Source organism: Megalops cyprinoides, chromosome 14, assembly GCF_013368585.1.
Source record: "Megalops cyprinoides isolate fMegCyp1 chromosome 14, fMegCyp1.pri, whole genome shotgun sequence".
Taxonomy (NCBI): domain Eukaryota; kingdom Metazoa; phylum Chordata; class Actinopteri; order Elopiformes; family Megalopidae; genus Megalops; species Megalops cyprinoides.
In genome coordinates, this window is record NC_050596.1 from 21,414,804 (window position 1) to 21,430,953 (window position 16,150).

Below are 16,150 nucleotides of genomic sequence, written 5' to 3' on the forward strand. Positions count from 1 at the left end.
CTGGTCTAATTTAATGTGACCGCATGGTTTGAGAAATCCCATAGCCATGTGGGATCGTAGTGATCAATAGAGAAATCAGTTATTCAACAAGACAAGATCGTTTATTAAATCCAGATATTGTCTCAGCTCACTAATTAGTAATTTGACATTTCATTTCTTTGCATGTTAGCATAAAACCTTAAGAGCAATTTACAGCAGATCTGTTTCACTTTCTGAGCAGGTCGTTAAATGTTTTTATTTGCACCAAGCCCCTTTGCATGGTAGGATGTGAAGTTTTGATCCCTCCCAAAGGCCAAATTACCCCATCTGTATCATCAGTGCACATGCAGTTCATAGTGTAAGATGCTAGAGACAACAGGGAATCAAGCCATGTCTCTCCATGTCTCAGTGACCCAGTGATTAATGCCGCACACACGAGGGAGCTTTCTGACAGACGGCCCCTGCTGCTGGAAACTGACTCCAGCAAAAAAGAAAGGAAGGGGAGAAAAAAAAAAAAAACGATCAAGGTGGATGTCGTAAGTGTTAATACCATGTCTTATCATGTTAACACAGACGGGAAGCAACACGCCGAGAGTTCATTTTACCTGGGGGATCCCACCCACGGGGCAGATAGCAATCGCGAACGCCTCTTGCTTTCAGATTGATGGGTGTGACGAGGAGGGTTATGACAGCCCCCAGTCCGCCCCTGCTCCCTCCCCACAGATTGAAAAACCAACCCGAGCTAATGCAGTACATTTGCAAATTCAGATGCGTAGGCAAAACAAAACATCTTTTATTACCAGGCTGAGCCTATAAAATATTCAAGACAATGGGGAAAAAAATTTCATTTTTCTTTTTTCTCTTCCTCCCCGTACAAGTGCAGTTTTTTGAAGGAGAAGGGTGGAGCAGTAGGACACAGGAGTTTCTGCTTGCCTTTATGTCTGCAGGACTCCCAGAAGCAGCGGGCCGCGACCCAGGCAGCTCTTTTAATGAGTCAACATTATGCATGCACAGCATCATGAATAATAATATGCAAGTTTATAAACCGAACAGCCTGACATCTGAACGTGGCATGTTTGCTTCAGAGAGTATCCGCTGTGTACTGAGCGCTGACGAAAATGCATGAGTACGAACAGTTACCATTCTGCTTCACTGCTGTGAATTTAACTATGAGCCATCTTTGTATTGTTATAGAAGAAAATGAATGACTTCACATGAGAGATGCCATATGCATAAGGCATAAGAAACCTTTTTGGTTTGGAGTTTCAGTAATAGTTATGGGTTTTTTTCCATCACAAACCCTGAATGACGACATGTAATTTGGCTCAATTACTGAAGGTGACCACATGTTGTGTTTTACTGTTTAATTTAGAACCACAAATTTCTGTGGATTATGGTGAACCAAATGTCCATGCCTAGAGATATGCACCCTACTCTGACTAAAGCTCAGTGTAAGAGCAAAGCCATTTGTCCTTTGAATAACGAAGATAATTAACACTTATCCACTCACTGCAACAGGTCTTGAATTGGCATTTATGTCAAACGGCTGTAATGTTTGTTTATTTATGTATTCATCACAAAATTTGACTGGAAAAACTCTGACACTCTATCGATACCTTCAATTATTTATTAATTTACATCCCATAATCCTGTATTTGTATACTTAGTTGTCATATATAGTCTCAGTTAAAATGGTCAGTAGAACATTCAAAAAAGAAACTGATAAAATCAAGAAAAGAAGCACTACTACATCATTTTTGATACAGTGAAACCATGCACGGGTATATTTAAAAATGAAATATATGACAGTTGATGTACTTTTTTACATTACATTTGTATCTGTGCTCAAAAAAATATGCTACATAAGCAAGTAAAAAAAATATTTGGCATAGAGTTTGCATCCTGAACTTGGGCCAGTGTGTTTATCTAAATGCCAGGGAAGGTTTTTAGTCCCAGTCTGTAGTTAGCTCTAATTAACAAAATGCTGTATAAATAAAAACAGAAGTAACACCTGCTTAAATTGGACAGCCAAACTTAAGGTCAAAACACATTTGGATTAGATTGGACCTGGGCCTAAGGACTGATGGGAAAGAAGAATTAGGGGATAGAAGGATTTTAGAAAGGTTTTTGGTATTAAACTTTCTCCCTTACATGGACATCAAGTTTATTTTTAAATCATGTCTCATTTTTTATGCAGCTACTGTTATGACCAGATCAAGCTCAAGAGTTCTTTCTGTCCTCCGTCGAAGAGGTTCTGGTTGATAACAGGATGTTCGGTGCTGTCTTCATTTCTATGCTGACTATGGATGTTTTGGCTTAGCCCACGGCCCTTCACCCATGTTTGTAATGAGCTAGCATATGAGAACACTTCTAGTTTCAACAATGGCAGAGAGAATTTTCAGTGTAATAATATGCATCAAGCTTACAATCCATGCATAAAGAATTTCTGGTGCTATGCTTTCACTTTTATCCTCTCTGTCCATCTGTGCAATTTTTTTTGCTGGTAATGCAGTGAGCTGCATGAGTGAGCTCTGTCTGCTACTTGTCAAAATTACTGGATAATGACTGGATATAACAAGAAACCGACACTTCACATCGACTGTCTAAAAGGGGTAAACATGTCGAGAGTCACACTTCAATGGGAGCTTCAGAAATGTTGGCAGTTTGGACTGACACCAGTCACGTACAGTATTTTTCTCTTTGTCTGATTGCTATATGAAGGGTACTTAGAAGTGCATGTGATTTCACCACTTCGGTCAGGTCGGAATTGCTCTCCTGGGAATAATATGGTAATTTGTGGGCTGTGAAAGAAGTATACTGGCCTCAACTTCGAATAAAGTTAGATTCATAGCTTAAAGAATATAGTTCACATATATGATTATATATTTAAATTTGTCAGCCTACACTAGGCATCACTCTGTTAAACTCTATAACCCTTTTTCAACTAGCCGGCCTTGGTGAGAAATTCAGAAAAAAAATCTGGGCTCACATGTGCCTCCACTGTCGGGCATTCTTGAACCATGAACTTCCTGGCCTATCATTTATAAGGCGTCACCGTCATAGGTATTCTTTATTGTTATCAGTATATACAAACATTACATTTGTTATATCCTGAAAGAGTGTCACTCTCTGAGGCTCTGAGGCTCAACACATATATATGAATATATGAGAGCCCCTGGCACCAGACAAGTCAGATCACTTGTTTGAAAGGTTCATGTGAACCTGCCACTATAAAGACCTGCTCTTAAACTTTTAAGCTTCTTATGTCAGGGAGATCCACAGCAAACATTACTGCCACTGCAGCAATTCATGGCATTACAGTCCTCATATTTTCTCTAAGCTTTTTTTCTTATTACCGACACAAAAATCTTGTCTACTTCAACCTCTTCTGCCCTCTTAAATAAGAAAGCAATGAGTGCATTCCGCTGGAGAGCACATTTACATTTAAAAGATTTCTGAAGAACCAAAAGAAGAAAACAAATAATAATGTTACACATATACAGAGTATCTGGATTAACTGTTTCTTTCATAGTGTCCTTTTTTGCTAATATATAACACATTTTCAAGGGGCATGGTTAACTACCAGGAACAGAAGAAGGCCAAAGACAAACCTACAGTACAAATGCACTTACACACCCTCACACAAATACAAAAACATACAGGTTTTTTTATGTTGCAGAATGTTACGTAGAGATACTCTCAATAAGAGAAAATTTTATTCAACAGAATTCTAAAAATACTAATACTACTAACAAATACCAGCTGTAATAATAAAAAAGACATTGAAAAGTGATCAAACACATACTTACCCTGCAATATATGGGCCTTTCATAAGCCCAATCATTTTGAATAATTTTTTGTTTAATTTTTTCTTTTAACATGATGCATTACACCCTAACATGGAGGTTGAAGAAAAGGGATTTACATAATACCTGGCTGGCTGGATCCAGTGCCTCTGAATTCTTAGATTTTCTTTCACACCCGTGGAGGGTGATAATGAGACTGGCCTTTGGCCATCAGATGCACCTCATTATTGCCAACACCAATTTAGCTTTCAGATGCATATGATCCACAACCAATGTATGCTTTCCAATGCATACAATGTCCCCAGAAGGCCTCGTACAGGGCAGGCAAACTTTTCTTCACGCATTGTAATAGGATCATGGCTAAGCCGTGAGGTTACTTTGTAGTGAGGGTGCAAGGTGAACTTTGGCGGCAAATCGATGCATTACAAAAACATGGATTTGCTCTAAATCCTGCTTATGAATACAACTGTAGATGGCTTGAATACATAAGTTGACGAAATTCTCTCTTTTGTCTTTGGCTGTATTTATATACAGTACTATTTCATGTCTGTACCTCAGGTTACTTAGTGCTCTGAGCTTGTGGAAGACTGTATTTACAAACACATGCTTCATGCTAACAAAAGACATTGATTTCCTGTTCATATTATGCTTTATATTATATTTACTTTGTTCTTAAAAGACAACTATGGTGTTTCTAAGAGAAATAAGTCATTCATATATTTATTAAAAATCCAGGTCATGAGACCTGGTGTGTGTAGTTGGTATGTCCAGCTAAACTCTTCCCCTGAAGCTTACTTTTGAACAATTCTTGAGTTTCAATAACAATTTAACAATATGTCACTGCATAGTTTAATATAATAGTATTTTTAAATGACAACTGAAAAAGTACAGACTTGTAGCTTCCAGACTTCCACTGTATGCATTCACACAAAATGCCTGAAATTTCTGAATTGGAAATGTTCCTAATGATGTCACTGAACAGCAGCAGAAAGTGACATTTTTGACGCGGATATCTTTATTCAAAGCTAGCTTTATGAATATTACAATAAGCAATATCCTTGTACAAATACACTCTGATGTCACACTTTATGCAAATTGGTAATTACGCTAATTGTTAAGTTAAAAAAGTGACAATAAACCTGTATCCTGGCATCTGTATGTATACTGTATGTGCTATAAATATATGTCTGTCTTAGCCTGAATACATTTCCTCTTTTATATTCATGAACTGCACCCTCAGAGACTACAGCAAGGCAATGCAGTGAACTCCTAACGTCTGCTGGTCTGAGTTTAAGTGTTTACCAAATAAACCATTAGTTATGCCATGAGCATCAGACATTTGTTTGAGCTATTTTACATACTAAAATTGCTTTTGCCACAAGGGTGAGCATTTTATGTCCATCAGTCAGAATGGCAGCCACCATGATTAGAAAAAGCCAGCATCTCTTCCTTACAGTTTTCTCCGTACTATTAGATTCCTTGACTCTTAGCCACAACGCCAGATAAGGCTTTTTGCTATTTAAAGGTGCTATGGTTCTTTATAATGGATATAATATAAATCTGTATGGGTTGGTTGGATTCCAAAGGGAAATTTAACCCAAGCTCATTAGTGAGAATGGATGCCGTATTATATTGATATTCAAGAGAAACATAACTACGCAGTGCAGATCAATAAACAGGCCGGCTGTGTATAGAGGCTGTAAAAAAAAACCCTTAAATAGTGTACATTAATCTTTTGCACATTTTGTTTCTGCACAAATATGCAGACTGCCCAGAAGGGCATGGCTTTAATGTTTTATGCTTAAGCAGTATTTATATTATTTCATATTGAAATATGTGGAGAGAGCTGACCTCTTTCGTGCTGAATCATTTAGGCCAAAGGTAAATGAATACACACAGTACAACAACAGGCAGCAGTACAAAGTGATGCTTAGGCTTGAAACTAGAGTTTAGGTTCAAATTTCAGCTTTCATACCACCTCTGTACCTCGAACCAGTGCACTTAACTTGGATAGCGAGTACTAAGTACTAAGAAAAAATGTAATTTACATTTAACCAATAACATTATGTTGAATAAGCTCATGTAAACATCTATATCTTATGTATCCATGCTCTACGAATATTCATGAATATCCATATGTTGTATCTGGTTAAAAAAATTGTGTTTGAAAAGTAACCTTAATAAGTTTAAAGACTGCCATTCACCTTTCTGATAGTTCTTTGTTTTCTCAACACAGTATAGGCGACAGCAGCATATCATCTATCTAGCTGAAGACTGAGGCACTTAGATATCTTATTCTCATCATGTCTCCGTGGCTCTGTAATGAACGTCAGTGAACGGGGGAAAGTGGCCAGAGAGGTGTGTAATTGAATTGGCCATTCTGATAAAAGGGAGCAGAACACCTCAGTAAAAACCCTGATAGTCAGTCAGACACCGGGTGCTGCCAATCACATGATCCTCTGTCACAACTTTCCTCTGAAAAACAATTCTTCTTTACGCTATTATTATATTTGAATGTGCTGCAGACTCCCCACTTCATGCACGCAGTGCGTACAGCTGCAGCTGTCTGCTGACCTCGCTGTGATGCACGTGAGACTACAAGCACTATATGAGTGATAACACCGGGGTGGAGAAGGAATTAATGCCTTTTTTCTGGTTTGTCAGAAAATACAGCAAAACGCAAAATTGATTATTAAAAAGAAGAAGCAGTCATCGTATATAACAGTGAAAACAATATCAACAAAGTGATAAAAAAATTTACCATGCGTTTATCCATCAAGCACTCTCAAAAGGGGCACTTTCTGATGCAAATCAGTATCAGGTATGTGCCACTTGGCTTTGGGAACTTGAGCACACATCCACACAATTCTCACAGCGTTGTACACCCCCAGGCAGTTGTTGGCATTGTGAGTGGTTCTCAGTGTGTGACTGTTGTGGTCCTCCACATAAATTAGCACCCCTCTTGTCCAAAGTACAAAGTCAGAGCTCCTCACAATGGTTATTTTTAAATTGATTTTGACCTTTGCCTGCTTGCTGGACCAGCACCAGCATGTCCACCCGGAGGCCAGGGAGCGCAGCAAACGAAAGCCGGAAAATCGCTGCTGAACGGGCGCCATTTAGAAGATTTAAACCCCCCATTCAAGCCCAGGCCTACCACAGAGAGGGCCGTTTTCACATGAATAAGAGCGCTGGAAGCTCTCCCTCTCTCTCTCACACACACCACGCACCTAACCCCCGTACGACTGGGAGTCCGGGCATCTCGAGATCCGCTAAGACCATGCCGAAAGCTGTGCATAACTACAAGCGCACGCCTGACGGATGTTCGCCCTCCCGGCCTCAGCCCCCTGCCTGCAGAGGTGCATCTCTTTAACATGCAGCGCTGGTGTTGTCGGGAACAACACCGTGGGGATGTTGGCTAGGGCCGGGCAGTGAATACCCTTTGACAGGCAGTTAGCGCAGGGCCTGCTCGGAATTCTTAGCTTTTAGCCAAGGCTTTGCATACAGTGTTACTGCGTTTATGATGTGCAGGCTTTCATTAGCGCAGCAGGTCCAGTGAGCCAAGACTGAATTTGGGGAAAAAAATAAAAAATAAAAAATTGTCTATTCATTTATTGTCAACCAGTCATGGCCAGTTTAAACCTTGAAAATATTCACTGGGCAAAGGATAATGCCTCTCCTTTCTTAGAGTCCAACAGCATAATGTGCTGTTCTCCTGCATTGAAACATTGCCGCTGGAGGGGCATGGCAGCTGCAGTTTAGAGTGATTAGGCTGCATTAACGCCTTGTCAAGTCTTAGGTCACCATCCACCTGACCCCATTGTGCCTTGTCCTAAAAGCATAATTTAACTGCAATTTTATAATGTATGGGCTATTTCTTATTCTTATTGTATTGCAAGAATGCACACTGCCTTTATTTATTATTTATTTTTTATGACCAGCTGTAGGTTAATCAAAATTTCACACAAACCCCAGAAAGCATTTCACATTCAAAGAGAGAGGAGAGGTATAATAAGCCTGCAGGAAGACATGGAACTGCTATCCTGACAGGATCAATGTCCTTGAAATCTTACATGATAATAACACAGGGAGAAAAATAGGGAGGAATTTCTTCATTTGTCAAACATTAGATGAGTGAGTGAAAGCTGTCAAAATACACCGTTTTAAATAAATAAATAAATGCTATGAATCTATGTAGTGGCTCCATTGGGAATGGCTATGGACTGAAGACAACAAGAAGGACTCTCAATGATTATATGTGAAAGAAATAAATTGGAAATTGGACCAAAACAATATGCTTTGAGCCAGGATGGTTCACAAGCCAAATAACGGACAAATAAGGACCTGATAAAATAAATAAATAAATAAATAGAAACTCTGGCTTGACCAGTAACTGGATGATTGCTTCAGTTTCATTTGATGCAATCTCACTGAAAAGCTGAGAGATGTCATTCTGCATGCATTTTCACAAGTAACATTGCTTTGTGATCCAAGTCTTGACAGCGGCGGGATCGTTAAATTTTAAGCATTAGCTCATTCACCTTGTGTTTGGCTCACTCATTAGGCATGGACAGTGCATGGGTGCATGCTGTTGGCTACAGCATTATGTCCCTATCATGCCCTGCCATGACCAATATGGTTAAACACCACTGTCATCTGTAATTGACAAAGCTGTGATTTCTCGCTGTGCTCAATGTTTTCCTGAAAGTGACAGTAATGGAGCTGATGACCATTAGAAGACTGAACAGTAGGTCTGAATGTGTCGTCTGGAATAAATGCACAATTTACATATTATACTTCTAGAACACAGTAATTAGCACTGTTAAGTGCAGTGTCACCCATTTAATATCCCTTCTGCTATACAAAAGAAAGATGTGGCATTTTGCAGGATGTGATTTTGAAAGGGTTCTAATGTAACCAAATAGCACTGCTGGATGGGAGTGCAAAGGATATAAAGTATATCCATGTTTATTTATGCATTTTATGGTTAAGCAAAGGATACTAATGTTTTGTATATGAGCTTATATATGTGCTTGACCGCAGTGACACCATTCATTATAAACATACAGCACAGCACTCAATCCCTATGCAGTTTCTCAGTTATGTTTAATTATGTTCTCTCAATCTAACAAACCAGAAGATATACAGACGATACAAAGACCAAAGCTAACAAGCTGTTAGCCAAAAATGTGTCCATTTTTTCTAGTTAGTCAAAAAATTTTAATCTTTTAAAGACAGCTGAACCAAATTATTCAATACTCGTAACTCTTTACTCCTAGAGCATATTTAACATTTAAACCAATGGTGACTGGCAAGTGATTTTGGAAAAATACTGTATGTGACATTAACTTGGTGTCAACTGTTCATCTGTATCTACAAAAATTGTAATGACTGTATATATTTTGTAATTTCTTTATTTCTCTTTATTTATGCAAATAATTATGAATACTATTTCAGGGAACAGCATTAAATAACCCTTCCATTATTCATTGATAATGTTACATTACAATCATTGTAATCATTGTAAACACGATTTTTTTCCGTTTCTTAGAGTCCATTTGATTTCCTTTCCAGTAACACCGAAAAAAGTGGAAAAATATCTTGCATGCTCAAGATGCAATATAAACAATATAAAGATTAGATTAGAAAGTAAACATTTAAAAGTAACTAATCCCGCCATGGAATGATTAACAAACTAGTAACAGTTCTGTCATAATAGACCGATCACAATTCAGAAAAAAAAGGAAGGACATTTATAGTCTACAGTTTTTGTAACCTTACAGGAGGTTAAAAGAAAAAAGCAAGACTTACCAATTCAGGGGATCTACCACAATGGCACGGGGGTGTGACATATCCCCCTCCAGGAGGGTTTTCCTGGTCTGGGATGCCTTCTCCAGTCGGGCCACGCTGATCGTTTTTCGGTAGCCGTCATTTGTCCAGTACAGGTTATTTGCAATCCAGTCCACCGAAATCCCCTCTACGTTATCAAGGTCTGGAGTGTGACGAAACGGTGGGTAAATAAATCACAGGCGCTCGCTTTTATCCTCTCTGCACCTTTCCCACTTAACTGTAATCTGTCACTGTCTCCACTCTCCCATTTCTGTAATTTAGGCCTGAAAGCAATTTTTGTGTTGTTTGTGCAAAAAGATTCATCATTTGTATACATGGAAAAAAACAAAGAACATGCAAATAATATTGCTTACAGAAATACATCTGGGTATTAGAGGTTGACCCAATTCAGGAGTATCACAGCACTTCATTCATTGTAAGACACAATAAACCACAGAATGTAGCACATGATTAATTATAGTATAGGAGAGTACACAGACACACACACAAATACACAAATATTCACACATTCACACATACACCTCACAAAATATTCATAGGCACCATTCTGAAATACCTCATATTAACCAAGATGTACTACATAGACACCAGTAAATCATTTTCAATTTTCTATTTATTTTTTTATAACACGGAGAGCTTCCCAGAATTAAGGGCACCTACAGTGGCTCTGGGAATGTCTAACACAATTTTTCTGAAAACTGTCATCATGTCAGACGTTGTTGAGTGAAAACTCTCTCATATATACAGTATCCAGCACAGTTTCCTATGCTATCTCTAGCATAACACATGTCTGTATGTATGTTAGGTTAATTGTCTCATGCAAGGCATGAATTCAAAGGAATTCCCCACATTGTCATTATTTTCTGAAACAAAGTGCCTCATATGTAGCACACTCACATGTCCATGTCACATGCAAATGCTAATGTTGATTTGTGAATTCTCTTGTGCACATCATTATGGTGTTGGACATATCAGGCACTGCTATCAGGCTCATAAAGGAGAGATGGGATTTTATAACTTCCATCAAGAATTTTTTAGCAGTTGTGCAAATTTAGCACAAGTGAAAGACATAGCATTACCATGCATTACCTTCACCAGCCTACATTTTAGCTGAGGTTGTTTGATGTCTAACAATAATCAGGCAATTTTGGCACGTCAACTTTTTAAAAGTTAAATTCCATATCAGTGTCAGGAACATTGGATTTTGCCCATAAACTTCTAAGGATCTTGATAGCCTGTGTGTATTTTTGTTTATATGTACATGTGTAGTATATGTATGTGTGTATTTTATTTTCATTTTTGTTTTCCTGAAGGATATCATCAGTTCAGTGCAACACTCACCATCTTTGAGTATTGTTTCTCGACCGCTGCCGTCAATTTTTTGCCGGCCGATCAAAAAGCTGGTGGTGTCAGCGAAGTAAATGTAGCCGGTTTCGGCATGGAAGTCCAGAGCACGTGGGTTCACCAGGTCCTCGATTGGTGCTATGTGCTCATCACCGGACTTGATGTTCATATCCATGCCCCTGATGACCCCTGGGCGCCCTTTCCCGTAAAACAGGAAGAGCTCATTCTTCGGCTCTGCAGAGGCAAGATTACCACAATAAACAAGCCGCCAGCAGACTAATCTCCTCTAGCCTGCGTTCTGTCAGGGCGTTAATTAATCGACATAATTGGCCTCCTTTTTTCTATTATTCAACACTGAAAATTAAGCACTTTGGCAATCAAAATGTATCCAACGCCAGAAGACTAAGCTAATTGCATTACCTTAATTAAAACAAGAATTAGTTCCGCTGATTAGGTCTTATCAAATCAATCATCCTTTTGTTCAAAACAGTCCGTGCCTTCCCGAGACAAGACCAGTTGTGGAAAGTGTGTGTGTGTGTGCGTATGTGTGTGTGTGTGTGTGTGTGTTTGGATACTGTTGTTGCCAATGCATATATTATCCACTGGACATGTAATTTTACAATTCATTAACACCTGGCTGAGACATTGTTTGTGTTGACTGAGCTGCTCTCAGGCACTGACAGTGAGGCAAGCTCTTGAGACACTGGAGCTCATATTCAGCCCTGCCAGGCCTCGGTGGATCTGATGTCAGCGTCCAAACACTGGAATTAGAGCCTTAGGACCAGCAGCAGAAGGTCCCAGAAGCAAACAATAATACTGAAACCAAACACGTGGTGGGTTCACTGTGGATGTTAATAGTGTCCCAAGGGCCCAGGCCCTCTTAGTGTCTCTCCTGAGAAGGAGAGAAGAGGAGAGAGAAAGGTAGGGTGGGGGTGGGGGTGGGGGGAGCAGAAAGGAGGACAGAGAGGAGAAGAAATAGTGTGAAGAGACAAGGGAGGGAGAAATAGAGAAAGAGGAAAAATGAGACAGTGTCGGTGAAAGAGAGACAAAGACAAACAGAGAGAGGGCAGCAGAAAGTGAGGAGGAGAGAGAGTATGACAGAGAGCGAGACAGGGACAGGGAGAGAGAATGAAAGAGACGAAGAGAGAAAGAGACAGAGAAAGACAGAGACCCAGGCCTGCAGGCTATCTTCCTCTCCTGTGGGCCACATGTACGCCTCACACCAATTCATTAGCCCAAGAGATGTGCCTCGCTACCCGGGAGACAATTACTGTATGAAATCCCATAACACCACAATTACCAAGTGCAGACACAGTGGCGGTGAGCGTTATTAAGCTCGGGAAAGAACCTGACGACTTTGTGATTGTCTGGGCTGAGGAATAAATCACAGCGGGAGCAGCCAGCGCTGAACTCTTCATCATTTCAATCAGATTAACATAGATGGAGTTCTCATTGTGTCATCAATTTGACCCTATGCTTTTATTGTCATCTGCATCATCCTTATTGATCGGATAAACCGAGAAGATCCAGACAAAATTGAAAACTATATTGAACTCACAACAAATGATGCCACTTGCGCGAGTCAATAACACCGCACATCTTTCCGAAATGGCATAATCACGGCGAGCATTCGTCTGTGTCTCACTAACAGAAGACACGCATGTCATTCTGCCCCATGTTTGTCAGTAAATCTTTCTGACTCCTACTGTTTAGCCATCTCAATGTGTCTATGTGGTACAACAATAATAATGATAATCATACTGGATTACATGTATACAGTGCCTTTCAGCCTGGAGGGTTTGCAGAGAAGGGTGGGGAGGTCACTCACCTCAACCACCATTAACGTGTGGCACCCACCTGCGTAATGCACGGTAGCCATTTTGCTCCAGATCACCCACCATACATCAGATGAGGTGGAGGAGAGGTGTTATTTAGCCAACTGTATTATGGGATTATTAGATGGCCAGACTGAAAGCACCTGATTTGGAATTTAGGCAGGGTACTGCAGAACCGCCTACTCCTTGATAGAAGTGCCTTCAGATCTTTTATAACTACACAGAGTCTGGACCTCATGTCATCGGAAAGACAACATCTCCTACAGCACAGTGTCCCAATCACTTTATTGGGGCATTGGACTCCTTTTAGGTCCAGAGGGAAGACTGCCACCTTCTAGCCCACCAACAACACTTGTAGCTGCAATCTGGTTTTTCCCATATAGGATCCTATCCAAGTACTAACTAAGTCCATCCCTGCTTATCTTCAGCCATCAGGCTAAAGACAACCTCAGGGTGGTATGGGTGCTGGTACATTAGAGAAATAGGCTGTATGCAGTGTATTCTGTAAGGGATTATTTTTAGAAGATTCTAAAATTATACTGTATATTAGTGCATCAAAACCTTATCTTTCTAAATCACCTACACTGTGCCTAAGGTGAATAGATGAATTGCAGGAATGTGAACCGGAAAGTGAACTGACTTTTGCAAGACTTCCCGTCACTTCCCAGGACGAAGCCTGTCTGGCAGCGGCAGGTTCTGGACTTGTAGCTGCCGGCGAGTAAGCAGATGTGAGCGCATCCCCCGGCCCTCCCGTATGGGTCAGCGTCGCACGCATGACTTCTGACTGCAGAGAGAGAGGCAGAGAGGTCCCAAACATACATGCCCAGACCATCAGCCTAAGGGACAGCTACTGCTGCAGGGACAACTACTGCTACAGCATGCAAATCTCAACCTGCATCAAACTCTCTGTGTGGGAGAAGGACAAAAACACACTGCCCATATGTAGGAGTCACATATACAAAAGTACACACACACACACAACATTCAAGCACACTCATACATGCACACACTCAAACACAGACACAGACACACACACACATGCACATACACTCAAGAATATACAATTAGTTTACCTGTTGGCTGAGTTAGTTTGTGATAAACACGGATAACTCTTGAATTCTCCATACTGGTTAATGTATGTGGGTCTGTGATATTAAAGCGGTTTATCTGTAAAATGTCCACTTTAGTTCCTCCAGAGGGTTCTGAGTGTGTCGCAAACAGGTAATCTTCAAAGATGGATAATCCGTAAAGGTAGGACACCTAAAAGCGGAAAGAGGTGAGGTGAGTAAGCGTGAATAAGATGCCAGGACACTGACGTATTTGACACGTTTCCGCTTAATCCCGGGTAAACACATTTGCATGCTCTTCCACTTTAATCTCTTTATTCAAGCTGCTGTTGTGGAAAACAGCAGAAATATATAAGAAATATAGACTCAGGGAAACCAACATGCCAGCCTTCTCCCTCTCAACTCAAGTAAACAGACAGCAAAAAGCTAATCTTCAAACAGACATGGGAGGCAGGTGGAGTCCGAATTGATAAAAAGGGGTCAGTGCACACTTAGGTATCTCGACGGGGTAATATAGTGTCAATCAAGAGGAGACCTCCAGTACTGTGAACCTGAATCTGCAAACTATATAGTAAATATTTGGTAAATAATGTAGTAATCCCCCCATCCTAAGGGGAAGATGGAAAAGGCATCACCTTGCTGGTGGAAAAGGCTCCATGTAGCATGGAATGGTCTCTTACGTGTGAGCCAGCAAATGTGAGTGGAGCTAAATATAATGCTGACCGACAGAAGGCAAGCCACCTTAAAAACACTGCACTGACCCGAGAATCCTACCCTTGCAAAAAGGACCCCCAGATTGCCTTGAAATGATGGGAGCAGTCACAAGCGCTTACTGATCTTACTGATACTACTATTATTACTATGGCTACTGCTACTACTACTACTACTACTAATAATAATAATAATAATAATAATAATAATAATAATAACAATAAACTTCCATGAAAGCTCTACAAATATGAAAACAATTGGTTAATTGGTTGTTATGTTCTACCCGGAGTGTAAACATAAACAGTAAATCGGTAAGAAAGAGGAAGCATTTTCATGCTGGTCATACGAAAGTAACAAAGAGCAATATTTTGACTAATGCAATCATGCGTTCTCTATCATTTAAGTAAGAACACCTACAAACCTAATTAGGAATACTTCATTTACAATGCATTTATATGTTACTGGGCAACAGGGGGAATTATTCGATTGGCTTCTTGAGGTCTCCCTTGAATAAAAAATGCATGGGGCCTGTTCTTTAGTCAACTCTTTCTAAGGGGCACTTGAGGGAGGAGATCCTAATGACAGTTCTATTTAGCATACTATCATCCTACACATGCATGTATTCATCGGAATGAATTAGCAGCAGTGCAATATTCCTTAGGTGCGATGGGCTTTCACATTGGGGCTGACAGGGCGGAGGCACTGTAGGTTTGCATTTTGCCTCAGTATAAATCAATGGTCTAATCAGCCCGCCGAGACGGGGATGCATGCCATCACTGAAAAGTGAGAACTGTCACTCAGGAATAAAAACGGCTGTGTGCTTGCCTGAGCTAAAGGCTGTGTGGATTAGTCAGAGGCTTCAAAGCCGAAGGCGAAAGCGATTAATGGCAAATGCTGAAGCACGGTGCCTTCGCGGAGCATCAGAAACACAGCGCCTCACTTCAAGATTTTACATTGCTGCCTTCACCAATTCCCATATGTGAACTCGCCTGCTCTCATTAGGATAATGAGAGCAAAACAATGCGGAATGATGGGCACAATCAGAACTGGAAGTACACTCACAGACATCCCGCACAGCCCATAACACTCTCACAGAGATCCCTGAGAACCAAAAGCACATTCATAGAGGTCCTGGTGAACTCCAAGCAAAAAGTCATAGATCTCACAGGAAACCAGCGATGCCACAGAACTAAATGCATACTCACAGACGTCCCATGAATGATAGTGTGTCTGTTTCTCCCACTGTAATCTACAACTTCGATGTAGTCCAGGTAGGCGTCGGCCCAGTAAACCAGCTTCTTCACCAGGTCCAGTGTGAGCGCTGTGGGTTGCTCCGTTTTGTGATCCACTATGCGGGTTCTGTTGGTGCCGTCCATGTCACATCGCTCCACTTTAGCTGTGCCCCCGTAGTCGGTGAAAAAAAGCTTCCTGAAGGGAAAGTTGAAATGGGCCAAATAAATCATGTGTGTCATCGCGAAAGCTGCACAACGTCAGGGACAGTTTTTTTTGGTCCTGTAATCTGAAATTTTTCAAAGTGGGGAAAGTGTCAAAGCACAAAGCG

General features: G+C 40.5%; 1 protein-coding gene across 1 annotated transcript in view; it reads right to left on the minus strand.

Moving 5' to 3' along the window:
• LOC118788809 (low-density lipoprotein receptor-related protein 1B-like) overlaps positions 1 to 16,150 on the minus strand; it is a 358,625-nt gene that overhangs the window by 184,637 nt on the left and 157,838 nt on the right. Inside the window, exons 7-11 of the mRNA XM_036544915.1 lie at positions 15,795 to 16,017; positions 13,885 to 14,071; positions 13,452 to 13,595; positions 10,974 to 11,210; positions 9,594 to 9,774 (exon numbers count right to left, since the gene is read on the minus strand). Coding sequence (XP_036400808.1) covers positions 9,594 to 9,774; positions 10,974 to 11,210; positions 13,452 to 13,595; positions 13,885 to 14,071; positions 15,795 to 16,017 — 972 coding nt within the window. The remainder of the gene's footprint in view (positions 1 to 9,593; positions 9,775 to 10,973; positions 11,211 to 13,451; positions 13,596 to 13,884; positions 14,072 to 15,794; positions 16,018 to 16,150) is intronic.